The 13,380-nt window shown below is 45.3% G+C and overlaps 1 protein-coding gene across 3 annotated transcripts in view; it reads left to right on the top strand.

The window, feature by feature from the left end:
* LOC109895122 (transcription factor COE2) overlaps nucleotides 1–11,742 on the top strand; it is a 53,637-nt gene extending 41,895 nt beyond the window's left edge. For 2 of the 3 annotated variants that reach the window (XM_031830022.1, XM_020488775.2), the window contains exons 7-16: nucleotides 5,748–5,829; nucleotides 7,442–7,583; nucleotides 7,867–7,997; nucleotides 8,249–8,375; nucleotides 8,499–8,587; nucleotides 8,714–8,779; nucleotides 8,889–9,063; nucleotides 9,239–9,424; nucleotides 9,664–9,828; nucleotides 10,045–11,742. In XM_031830022.1, the coding sequence (XP_031685882.1) occupies nucleotides 5,748–5,829; nucleotides 7,442–7,583; nucleotides 7,867–7,997; nucleotides 8,249–8,375; nucleotides 8,499–8,587; nucleotides 8,714–8,779; nucleotides 8,889–9,063; nucleotides 9,239–9,424; nucleotides 9,664–9,828; nucleotides 10,045–10,076 (1,195 nt within the window). In that variant the 3' untranslated portion in view covers nucleotides 10,077–11,742. Of the gene's footprint in view, nucleotides 1–5,747; nucleotides 5,830–7,441; nucleotides 7,584–7,866; nucleotides 7,998–8,248; nucleotides 8,376–8,498; nucleotides 8,588–8,713; nucleotides 8,780–8,888; nucleotides 9,064–9,238; nucleotides 9,425–9,663; nucleotides 9,829–10,018 lie in introns of all 3 variants that reach the window. The other variant, XM_031830021.1, reaches the window with a different exon arrangement.
* The last annotated feature ends 1,638 nt before the right edge of the window (nucleotides 11,743–13,380 follow it).

Here is a 13,380-nt window from a genome sequence, read left to right as displayed (position 1 = left end):
TACCAAGCTCTATAAATCAGCACTAGTGGTTTAAATGTTTGGCTTTGACACAATTCTCATGTTTAGAGACGGGGTGGGCTGGGCCGTAGGGGTGAGGCTAGGGTGGGCTGGGCCGGAGGGGTGAGGCTAGGGTGGGCTGGGCCGGAGGGGTGAGGCTAGGGTGGGCTGGGCCGGAGGGGTGAGGCTAGGGTGGGCTGGGCCGGAGGGGTGAGGCTAGGGTGGGCTGGACCGGAAGGGTGAGGCTAGGGTGGGCTGGGCCGGAGGGGTGAGGCTAGGGTGGGCTGGGCTGGGCCGGAGGGGTGAGGCTAGGGTGGGTTGGGCCGGAGGGGTGAGGCTAGGGTGGGCTGGGCCGGAGGGGTGAGGCTAGGGTGGGCTGAAATGGAGAAGGGGCCATGGGGGCACAACCAATCCAGCAATCCAGCAGTCCTCATTCCCCATGCTCTGTTTCAGTCTATGTGGCACATCGCCAATGAATCTAGCTGCTATTTTGATACAACAGGCCAATCTGAGTCCTACCCTCCACTATTGATCTGGTGTACCCATCTCATGTCAGTGTATGATTGTTAGTGTGTAGAGCGGTGGGTGTTGGTATGCCTGACTGTCAACCCATAAAGACAGGTTTAATCCCGGGATCAAAAAAGGCGTCAATGAGAGATTTACAGGGTCCAGATGATAAATTATGACAGGTTGGGATTAGGAAAGGAGGCGGTCGCTGGAAATTCGAGAGGACAGAGGTGCATAGCTGTGCACCCAATAAAACTTAACAGAAATAAGAGAAACCCCTGCTAAAACAAGTTAGTTAGTTAGGGTTAGTTAAAAACATATTTTTGTTGTTGTGGATTACTTTTTAAAAAATGATGCAGTTAGACAGGGAGGGTGAGTGATAGGAGGTGAGAGTTATATAAAGTATGTTAAGTAAAGTTGAGTGCACGACTAAGTATTATTTCTGTTGTAAAATATGAGGGGACGGGTTAGCAGGCTTGTGTGAAAGGTCCCGTGGTGGTATGCGACAGAGGGGGTATCAGTTCGTGGAGGGTTCTCTGTGCCCCATTAGCAGTGTCAAAGGTCAGGTGCCCCGGGTGTTAACCCTGGTGACCAGTCTAGCTTCCAGTCTGCCAGGGGACCCCGGGATCCAGGGGTATTTATTACCTGCTCCCTAGCCCCCTCCTCCCCAGTCACTCTCCTCACCCCCCCTCACCCCTCCTCACCCCTCCCCAACTCTCCCCATCCCTCACCACAACCAATTCCATATATTCATTGGATGCATATCCATACATTGATGCATGACGACCCATCTGTAGAGTTCTGCATCCGTGTAAAATATGATTAGGTCAACTCTGGCCTATGCACAACTCAGCCAATAGCTAGGAGCCATGAACCTTGCTTGACCCAATACTTGCATATTTTGCGCATACATTTAATTTGTGTTTAAGTTGTGTTCATTGTAGTTTGTTTGTGTGTATGTAATGTTTGTGTGCTTGCATGTGGCATGTGAGCGTGTGTGCGTTACTGTTCCCAGTGTTTGAGTGTGGCAGAAGAAGGTCCTCAGCATGTCAGTATGTTTTAATGCCTCACATCTGTTTTCCTAATTTTCCTCCCCTACCCCCCCTCTCTCTCCCTCTCCTTCTCTTTTTTTTGTCTCTCCCTCTCTTCTTCTCTCTCACTTTCAATCTTGTCTTTCCCCACCACCTATTCACACCTTCCCTCTCTACTTCCTTCAGTCTTTCAGCCTGTCGTCTAAATACTGATAGAAGGAATATCATGCTCCCGACCTGTCACTCCATCCCTGTTATTTCTCTTCCTTCCTTTCTATCTTCCTTCCTTCCTTCTTTCCGCTGTGTCTATTGGTGTTCCTAGATAGAGAACAGAGACTCTCCCACCCTGTCAGACTAAATTATCTCAATGTTAGTCCTCTCTCGCTACCTCTCATGGTTCAAATCCCTCCCAAGTGTTTTATTGAAATGTGATTATGTCATCATTAATGCAGATGTCCGAAACTACCAGTCTCCAGTCTCACATGAGCAGGACTGATGTCCCACAGGAAGACAAGGCTGCAGGAACTGGTCTAGTTATGTGGGAGCTTCATATGACCTCTATAAAGCCTGTATTATAGCTGATAAATCTATGTATGTAGCATAAAGATCTGTTGACACTGATACAGCTTTGTGTCTAATGACATGTGTCTTTGTGAAATGGCAGTTAATGTCAGTAGTAATTAAGGTTGATAAATGCCAATAAAAGTTATTGTTAGGGGTCCTGTGCAGCTTTTGTTCTAGCAGTGTGTAACGGCTCAGCTACATGTAACAGATGCCTTAGATAGGACTGACTGAGGCTGAACGTGGTCTGAAGGCAAGTCAATGTATAGGTGAACATGTAGGAATAATACAATTACAGAGTTAAGTTTGTAACTTTGCTGTTACTGCAGTGTCATGACTTACTCTGTAATTTTTTTGAACTCGTTTTAGTTAAGAAAGTTGTCACCCTGCGAATTGCTTAACCCACGCTGTGAGGCCTGTGTTTAGTCTTGGGAACTGAAGCAGATGCAGACAAAGGGGATCTGGAGGCCTCGACAGAGATACAGACTGGAAGACTGAGGGGAAAACAGACTCCCCATGGAGCCAGTGTGGAAATTGATCCCAAGGCTTAAGACTTGGGCCTACCTTTTGTTTGTGTTTCCTAATCAGGGTCTCTGAGGAGGGTCGTGGGGAACACCAGTTGGAGGGGTTATAGCTTGATTTACATTAATGACAACTGGACAACTCATTAAATATTAAACTGCCATCTCAACTAGTCACAAAAAGGTTACCCCTTCCCCCCCAATTATTTTCTCTCCAAATGAAATAGTGATTGAATGGGAAATATGATCGAATGGGAAATCAATTCCAGTGACTGTGTATGGTTATGGAATAACAACTTTGAGTATGAGAGGCAGAGCTGCAAATACATACCTATGAGTCTAATCTACAGTGTAGCTAATAGAGTTCTCCTATGAAAGTCCTGGACACAGTTTCCTTCTGACATCCAGATCAATGTTTTCCATGTCCTCCTCTTCTCTAGCCTGTGGGTGGGGAGGTGTGTGGGCGTGTTACATTACCTAAACAAAAACAAACAATGGCGATATTAAACTTTGCGACCACAATAGAGGGGGAAAAAAGAGGGTCCTCGACTTCTTATTAATTATGCAAGATTAGTCTAATTATAATTCAGCAAATGAATGTGTGGCAGAAGGTGCGAGGCGACGGGGCTGGAAGATTTGCATGTTAAGTGGGTAGGGGAAAGTGGCTAATGCATGCTAATATATGCACCAACGTCTCGCTTTAATTTCAGCATTTGCAGCTGTGTGTGTCCGAACTGAGGGGGGTGAAAAGTTGACTGAATGGGGTTTGGGGCGACAGAGGTGGTGGTGGTGGAGGGTGTTGTATGGAAGTGTGTATGATGTTACACAAGTAAACACAGTGAGGGAATAATGGGTGAAAGTCAGAAGAAAGGAGAAACAAATGCACACTGACCAGTGGAAATGTCGGCATAGAACATGTCCTATCTCACAGAGGGTCGTCGCTGCATGTACAATGTGTCCTTAATGGGATGTCACACATCCCTGCTGTGAAGTCACCAATGCGACTGGTTGGAGTGAGCGGTCAGTGCTGGCTGGGTGCACTTGAAGTGGCCAGAGATCCAAAGAGCAGGTGGCCGGGCAGGGAGAGGAGAGTGTCTGAGACAGAGCCGGGCCATGGCCACGGTCATTTAGCCCAACAAAGGAGCCTGCGGTAATGTTGTCATAAATTACTTCGCAGCGTCTCTGTATGGGAGTTCCCACATGAACTTGAAGCAAATTAATATAATGTTCCCTGTCATATATCAGGTTAGAAGTCACATACTGAAGGATCTCAAGTGCACTGTTTAAAATAAGTGAACCAAAACAGCAGAACATAATCCAATATATCCCTCATCAGCAGATATGAAGCCAACTGGATTCAAACACTGAGCATAACACACTGTAACATATCATATAAATCATGACAGCATGATAGATACTGTACAGAGAGAGGATAGAGAGGTAAGGGAGGGAAATACAGAGAGGGGGGAGTGAGGGCGTGAAAGATGGAGAGAGAGAGATGGGGATTGGGATAGAAAGAGGAGGAAGTATTTAGAGGGAGGGAGAGGCTATGTGGCCTTTTGTGCACATCCACCCGGAGCCCAACTGTAGAGGAGCGGAGAGGTTGGAGGTCCGAGCTCTCACTAATAAATCATAATCATCCTCCGCCAACAACAATATTGATTGTCCTCCACTGAAATAGTTCAAATCAAGAAATATTGGACACTGTTTTGGAAGCAAGCGTTCGTTCTGGATAAGGGCCTGTTCACGAGGGAGGAGGGGAGGAAGTGATGGAAGAAGAGAGAGAAAGCGGCTGAGAGAGGGAAGGAGAGATTACAATTGAATTGGAGGGTCCTGGGCTGCGGAGCCAATAGAAAGTCCCTCGCCAAACAAACTCTATCCATTAACATGACTTATATTTGCAGTGTTCACAATGTGGGTGGGATTGGATAACTGGCTGCCCAGCTCCTGCTTCTCAAGCTCCCCATCATTTATCCTCATCACTGTTGTTATTTGTTTAATTTCAGCGTTGGGTGTGTCAGTGAAATTGAGCCCATATTTGTGGCTAAAATGACAAAGCATCTGATCCATGAACACACATATATCAGTTGTCCTGATCTAACCATGTCCCATTTCACTCTCATTCTCTTTTTCTCTTCAGACCATTTCTTTACTCCCTCAACTCCCTCCACTATCTCTCCAGCTCCCCTGCCTCCTCTCCATCTCCCCTGCCTATACCCTTTCTATCTCTTCCTCCCCCAACCCTCTCTCTCTCTCTCTCTCTCTCTCTCTCTCTCTCTCGGAATGTGTTCCTTGTGGTTGCCTTCTCTTTCCAATCTCTGTCTTTACCTATCAGCGTGGGGACTTTGGGATTGCGGCAGAGCGGCGTTGCCATGGCAGCGGGCTGTGTTGCCGAACTGTGTACACCTGGGATTTGGAGTCCCTCCCCTCCCCTCCCCTCCCCTCCCCTCCCCTCCCCTCCCCTCCCCTCCCCTCCCCTCCCCTCCTCAGCTTCATTTCAGTCTCTCCAGCTCTCGCTCCCTCTCTCTGCTCTTCTCTGCTGTAGTGGAGGCTATCAGCACCTCTCTTTCTCTGTCTCTCTCTTTGTCTCTCTCTCTCTCTCTCTCTCTCTCTCTCTGATATACACACACACAAACACAGTTAATGAGATACATACATATGAAAACACACCCACAAACCTCATTCAAACATGCACATGTGCACATGTACATACAAATACTCTGTCTCTGTCCTTCTACTTTCTCTCTTCCACCACAGTTCTAATGTGGGGGTTCAAAAACAGCATTGCGGGGTACCATGTTCCCCAGAGTCCCCTGGCATACATCCCTGTCTCCTACACAGCAGTAGTTTTCACTGGACTGCATTTCAAATTCTCATCATTTGATTTAAAGTGTAATAACATTGGCTAAACTCAACAGCAGTGATTAATGCCAGGGCAGATATCACGTAGCAGCATTGACACACACTCACTCTCAGATGTTCATAATGCATCTATGACCGGAACAGTAATCAGCATCTTCTTGACTGACAGGCCAACAAATAATGAATGCATTGTTCATGTTATGTTTTCTTGTCTATTGAGTTAATGATTTTTATGTACTTGTCCTGTTTTTTTCTCTTACCCCTGCAGGTTCTTTTTGAAGTTTTTCTTGAAGTGTAACCAGAATTGTCTGAAGACAGCAGGAAACCCAAGGGACATGAGAAGATTTCAGGTATGGAGAGTAGGAGAGAGAGAGAGGTTTGTGTACGTGTGCGAGAGGGAAAGAGAGAGAGAGGTTTGTGTACGTGTGTTTGTGTACGTGTGCGAGAGGGAAAGAGAGAGAGAGCATGTGTGCAGCATATATGATGTTGAAAATAGCAATTATTTTATTCTATCTAAAATAGAATAAAAACTATCCCACCTTTCCTTCCGCTCTACTTTCACAAAGAGGGATTTTTTTTGTTCAGGGTCTGCCCAGGTATAGTTGGGACCACATTTCTCCATTCCGTAGCCTGAAGCACTGCTTAGACATTTTCCAATGGAAGGAATGGAGGGGAAAGTTAAAGGTAAAAGTACAAAATCTACAGTGAAACAAAGAGGGAGAGAAGGGAAAAGGGTGTATTGGGGTGGGAGAGACAAGGGGGAGGCGGGCAGGAAATAGGCTGAGGTGTTTCAGGAAGTTGTCAAGAATTGAGTGATTGGCTCCAGATGGGGGAGGTCATGCTCCGTGACCCAGGAAGTGGTCACAGGGGACACTCCCGCTTCACTTCCTCTGCTGTCTTTCAGCACCGGAGCCACTGTCTGTTTCTCTCTCTCGTTCCTCTTCTCTTTTCTTTTCTCTTCTCTTCTCTCTCTCCCGGATCTCTCTGCCTCTCCCATTTTCTCTCTCTCCCTGTCTTCCACCATGTTTGTTTTAACTCCTGCGCTTTGACGCATGCTGAGAAGTTATGAGCGGGCGGCCGCTCCGAGGCCCTCACCAGGTTAAAAGGCGATTAGAGCTGGACAGGAGCCTGTTTATGGTGCTTTATCAATAATTTACTGTTATTTTCCTATAGATTCCTCACCACTCAACCATCTACAAGCACATCTGCTTTCTCTCTCTCTCTTTCCTTCTCAGCATCTGTGCTCCAGAGTCTCTTCATGTGCAGCTCTGGGATTCTGAAACACTTCTGTCTTATCTTTGCCCTTACACATCACTTTCTTATTGTAAAGCCTATTTCAAAATGTCTCAAGCTTAGTCTTTCAGCACTTCATAGACATAGACCCTACACCACCATCAACACCCCCTCCTGCATGTACACCTATAGATATACAGTATGGACACTCTTAAACACACAGACCCAAGGCAAGCACACAAGAACACACATTTTGTATGCATGTCCTCCATGGGGAACTGATGTATCTCGTGGAGAGGGTAGGGACACACACATGCTGTTGGCCAGGAATCAAATTAGGTTCACCATATATCACACTCTACTTTAACGGCCAGTACAAATAGTAGATTCAGTCCATATGTCTGGTGTCAGTGAGGGATTAGGCCTGAACCTCTGTGAGCTGTTGGTCCAGACCACAACTCCAACCACAGTCTCAGGAGGGGAGAGAAAGGGAGAGGCCACAGAGAGGGGGGCGGTGATGTAAAAATATGATATAGTGTAGTAGGGTTGTCACATTACCCATTGAGAAATATTCCTATCAGCTGGATGTTGAAATGGATTGTGGCCAAGGGATTTAGCAGGAAACCAAATCTCATAAAAAGTGAACTGATATCACTTTAGTTACCCAGATAAACCCAGATAGACTCATGGTATGTATTTTCCTCTTCCCCGCCCTCCCCTGTCTTTTAGGTGGTCCTGTCCAGCACTGTCAGTGTAGACGGCCATGTCTTAGCCGTGTCTGACAACATGTTTGTGCACAATAACTCCAAACATGGCCGGAGAGCTCGCAGGCTAGAGCCTGGAGAGTCAGTGGAGAACGGTATGGAGTATGGTAAGAAGAGACCAAACACGACCTGCCCTGGGGTACTGATATATCAGGAACACATTCATACTGTAGACATTCATACTGTAGACATTCATACTGTAGACAGTATCTGTGCTTCTACATCTGCACTTTGCGACAACTGCTGATACATTTGATTGATGGATTAACTACTGCTGTATTAACGGCTAACCTCAAGGTCTACGGCTGACACCCTGAAACAGACACTAAATACATTGCCAAGAGATGCAATAAGTTATATTAAAATGACATTATTGCCCTTCCTCTCCAGCCACCCCATGTATCAAAGCCATCAGCCCCAGTGAGGGCTGGACCACGGGCGGGGCCATGGTCATCGTGATCGGGGAGAACTTCTTTGACGGGCTGCAGGTGGTGTTCGGCAGCATGCTGGTGTGGAGCGAGGTAGCTATGTGGCTTCACTGTAACTGTCTCTTTAAAACAACTCATTAACGAGACTGTTACTGACTAAAAACATAAGGGACAAGGTAACAAAAGCATATGGCTTGTCTCATTTTGTCCAGTCATTTAGTGGCTGCCTTCTCCATGTTGGCATTATGAGAGCAGACCGTATTATTCTGTCAGATACTGTAGACTGTCAAACAGTCGTTGCTCATTCCTTCTCTGTCTTGTCCCTGTTTCTCTCTCTCTCTTAGTTGATCACGCCCCACGCCATCCGTGTCCAGACGCCCCCACGCCACATCCCGGGGGTCGTGGAGGTCACGCTGTCCTACAAATCTAAACAATTCTGCAAGGGGGCACCTGGACGCTTTATCTATACAGGTAAACACACAGCTATATCTACCCTATCCAGCAACCATTCACCAACAACATATCAAACAGCACCATTCCATGGGATGAGTCAGGACCAAGTGCTCATGTATCTGTGGATGTGTTTGTGTATAGCGCTGAATGAGCCCACCATAGACTACGGTTTCCAGAGGCTTCAAAAGGTCATTCCCAGACACCCTGGTGACCCTGACAAACTAGCTAAGGTGAGTGAGAACATACCACACATAGTGAGATGATGTACATGCCATATGTCACCACACCTCACCTTTGACAATAAAGTACACTATGTAACACCAGAGGCTAATTCATGTCTCTCTGTCTGTGTGTAGGAGATGCTACTGAAGAGAGCAGCTGATCTGGTCGAAGCCTTGTATGGAAACCCACACAGTAATCAGGTAACCAGCACTGTTTAGTCGCTCCGTTCCTCTAGTAATTCCACTCATCGATAACTACTGTAAATCTGTGAGGTCTGGGTTAGTAACAGTTTGTATTGTCTCTCTTTAGGACATGTTGCTGAAGCGTGCAGCGGACATCGCTGAGGCCCTGTACAGTGTTCCCCGTCCCCACAGCCAGCTGCAGGCCCTGCCCAGCTCCCCAGCCCACGGCAGTGTCATGGGCCTGGGCTCATACCCCTCCCAGCTGGGGGTTAGCATTGGCGAGCCAGGACAAACCAGCCAAGGTGAACAGGACAAGACTTACAATTGAATCTGGCCCTTTGATGTTCTTCTAGTTGGTGATATGATATCCCCAGTGGGAAAATCACTTGTGTCTTCCTGTCTTTTACTATCCTCTGTCTTTCTTGTTCTAACAATTTGTATTTCTCTCTCTCTTTGTTTCCCTCTCTCTCGCTCCAGGTTATATTCGTAACTCCAGCAGTTTGTCCCCCCGGGGGTACCCCTCTGCCTCCACCCCTCAGCAGTCGGGCTATGGGGGTGGTGGAGGCATGAGTGGGGGGTACGGGGCAGTGCCCATGACTAGTCTGGGGGTGCCAGGGTCCCCTGGTTTCAGCAGTGCCTCCCCCACTGGTTCTCCCTATGGCAGTGAGTGTCTCTCCTTTTACTCAATCAATCTATCCTGTGTTTTCCTCCTGTACTTGTTACAATAAAACATAATTGCCCACCATTGACAAAGGTTGACCATTGCCTAGAATCCTTCTGTTATAAAGTAACATTCTCTCTCTCTCTCTCTCTCTCTCTCTCTCTCTCTCTCTCTCTCTCTCTCTCTCTCTCTCTGTCTCTCTGTCTCTCTCTCTGTGTCTCTCTCTCTCTCATATCCACAGTAATGCCATCTAGTCCCACTATCCCGGGTTCCAGCTCCTCCTCCCTCCTGCCGTTCTCCTCCTTCCCGTCCTCAGCCAAACAGAAGAGCGCCTTCGCTCCTGTCCTCCGGCCCCAGGGATCCTCCTCTCCTGCCTGCCCCGCCTCAGGAGGCAACAGCTTCAGAGGTAGAACCAAACTACAATCTTAGAAACATCTCTTTGTGTGTTAAAACCCCCCTCTTTCTTTCTAAAAACGAATCTATGCCCACATACACATAGTTTAGGCAGGCATGACAATACAATATGTATTTTTTGGGGGGGGGTTATAATAATGATTGCCATTGTCAAGAATAAGATTTTATCTAAAACATAATAGATTATTACTATTCTCTTTCTCTATAGCGATGACTGGCCTGGTAGTTCCCCCGATGTAGCAGCACTCCACCACCTCCCATCCATCACCAACAAACCAGACCAGACCACTGCTCCCACACTGCTGCCCCTCTGCAGGCACTGACAGGGATAAATGAAATACACACTGACTTCTCAACCACCAACAACTCTCCTCACTGATGCCCTGCCACTTGTTGAGTCCATGTTTCATCCAACTGAATGAAAGGGAATGGGACAGAAAGAGTCCAAAGACCAGCCAGTCACTCCAGATGCAGAGAGAAGAAGACCTCTTCATCTGCAGTAGCTGTAAAGACATGAGACTTCATTGGGCCACACCACAACACAATGGAGCACTATGGGTGTCTATGGGTGTCTCTGTATTTTGAAAGGACAGCAGAAGTCAACGTCAAGATGCCTTCACGAGCTTCAAAAGCACTCGTACCACCCAATGCTACAGCCATATGCAGCATTTGGTTCTTCCAACAAAAACACCTACCCTAAACTGATCAACCTCTTGGCTAGCAGTGTGCTAGAAGAAAATGTCTGTTGATGATTCGTTGTTAGAGTACTGAACTGAATGGACAATGGACAACTCTGATACTATGTGCTGAAAGTCTATGAAGCAGGGTGCTATTTGTCTCTGTCAGGACACTGTCAAAGGCATGTATGTACATTGTCCCTGAGAAGACTTTTTTTGTAGCAGAGTTTTTGAAGGTGATTTACATTCCAGAATGATAGACCCTTTATTTTTTGTTCTGATCCCCCATCATTTTACAAGGGCAAACTCTTTGTCCTCCAGGGTTGGTAATACAACATTTTTTCATATATTGATTTATTTAAGAAGAAAAAAACAAGCAATTTAACTTATTATTATAGTTACTTTAGGGAATAATATAAACGTGTTTTAATTCCTTCTTTGCAATTGTTATAAATATGATTATGTTATCGCTATGTTGCCATTCTTGTTGTTTTAATTGAACTCTTTGAGGTTTTGTCAGACATGACTGATGATTAACACATAAGAGAGAATGAAGTAATACGCCATGAAACGTTTATTTGAAATCAATTCTTGGCCAATACTTTTCCCTGGTTAGTCACATAACAAAATACAACTGTTATGTCCAGTGTAAAAAAAAAGCACATTACCTTGCTGTTCTCCATAAAGGAAAATGAGTTAGCCTATATTATTTTTCATTTCCTTTTTATGCATGTTATTTCCACACTGATTCCCTGCTATTATTTCATTACATGTTGCAAATTTGAAATTGTATGTCAAAGTTTAGGATTTTTAATTGTTCATTCATTTGATGTTTTTCATCCCATAGTCTCTGGTCAAGATGCAGTAAAGTAACAAGCATACATAAACTGAAAACAAAGTAAGGAACATGTTGGGGCTTTGTTATAAACCCATGCAACAGTTTTCTTACTCACTGTTGTAGCACAATAGAAACATCATACTCAGGATTAGAAAACAAAGAATTGAAAAGAGGTAGCTAACATCTATTCAAAGTTGTTTGTTGTGTTTTGCTGGTTTTATTTATTTGAAAGTCGTTAGTAAAATGAAAAGTTACTCAAAGTTTTTTTCTCCCAAAACCCATCTTTCTTTTTTAATGGTACAGAATAACATGATGACTGTCTGAAAATGTGATTTGTATATCTTAAACTGTAACTATATTTTGTCCTCCCAAATAAAACCAAAAAATCACAGTAAGAACTCACTGTTGGTAATAATTCAGAACTGTGTGTTTGCATTATGCAATTAGACATGGTATAGAAATGTACAGATATCCATCGTACAGCATATGAGTTGAGGTTTTGTTATGTACAGCATTATGGTAATATTTCAAGGCCACACCAGGACTATTTTTTAACTCACCTGTATGTTTGTATAGTTTGACACAAACCTGATGAGGCGCAGCATCTTAATTGTGGAGTGAGCGTTGCAGACTGTAGCTACTGCCTGTAAAGATAAACAACATCCCCCATCACTCTCCTCTCCTCCTCTGCAGCAGCAAACATGCTTATTCCTCTAAGGACCAGGCCTCTGGGGGCCCCACTAAGAACCACATGAGCCTCTCCTCCCTCGCTCTCTCTGGCGTGTGCCCTCTTTTTCTCCCTCTCGCTACCCTGCCATTACTTCTTTCAGTCTTTGTTTCAATCCCCTTTCATCCCTTCTTTCTTTCTTTCTCTCTTCATCCCTCTCTCCCTCTGTAATGGCTTCTCTCTGTTAATGTAATTAGCACTGGTAAAGGAGGGCAGTTAATTACCAGCTCTTTTTTGATGGGGTAATTAATGTTATGCCAGGAAACAGCAACTGTTTCATTAACACAGCGCTCAAAGCAGCGAGGGGGTTGGGCAGTGCTGAGTGTATGCATGTCCATATGTGCATCAATGTGTGTGGTTGTGTACTACATGTCTGCGTGTACACTACAGTAGAGTATAACACTGAGTGAACAAAACATTAAGAACACCTGCTCTTTCCGTTACAAAGACTGAAAGTTTCCCGTTGAGATGACGCAAGAGAGAAAGGCTTCCATTTCATGGGCTCTTAACCGATCGTGCATTTCTGTTTGTTTTTTCATATTTTTCGTAACTTATTTTGCACATAACGTTGCTGCTTTTGTCTCTTATGACCCCAAAAAGCTCTGGAAAATGAGAACACTGATTACTCACCTTTGACTGGACGAAGAATATCTCTTTAATGAGTTGGACAAGAGGGATTTACTCCAGACACCCAAACAGGCCCTCATTCCCGTCATTTGCAGGAGAAAAAGACAGAAGAGGTTTCACGGAAAGAGATCGGGGTGCCTTGTGAGGAACTGCCGACGAGTGTCTAATCTGCCTTTGCCATCCGTACAACTGGCCAACGTACAATCGCTGGATAATAAATTGGACAAACTAAAAGCACGTATTTCCAACAGGACATCAAAAAAGGTAATATCTTATGTTTCACCGAGTCGTGGCTGAACGACGACATGAATAACATACAGCTGGCGGGTTATACACTGTATCGGAAGGATAAAACAGCAGCCTCTGGTAAGACAAGGGGTGGCGGTCTATGTACATTTGTAAACAACAGTTGGTGCATGATATCTAAGGAAGTCGGGAACAGGAAAACACTCATCCAGAGTCGGCGCTCCTAGTGGCCGGAGACTTTAATGCAGGGAAACTCAAATCCGTTTTACCTCATTTCTATCAGCATGTTAAACGTGCAACCAGAGGGAAAACATTCTAGACCACCTTTACTCCACACACAGAGATGAGTAGTGATTTGGTCACCAGTGACTCGGTCAATAAAAAAGTGGTAAAATGAAGCAGATGCTAAGCTACTGGACTGTTTTGCTA

Source organism: Oncorhynchus kisutch, linkage group LG8 (genome assembly GCF_002021735.2).
Source record: "Oncorhynchus kisutch isolate 150728-3 linkage group LG8, Okis_V2, whole genome shotgun sequence".
In the NCBI taxonomy this organism is placed as follows: Eukaryota; Metazoa; Chordata; class Actinopteri; order Salmoniformes; family Salmonidae; genus Oncorhynchus; species Oncorhynchus kisutch.
This window is presented reverse-complemented; position numbering and strand designations above follow the sequence as displayed.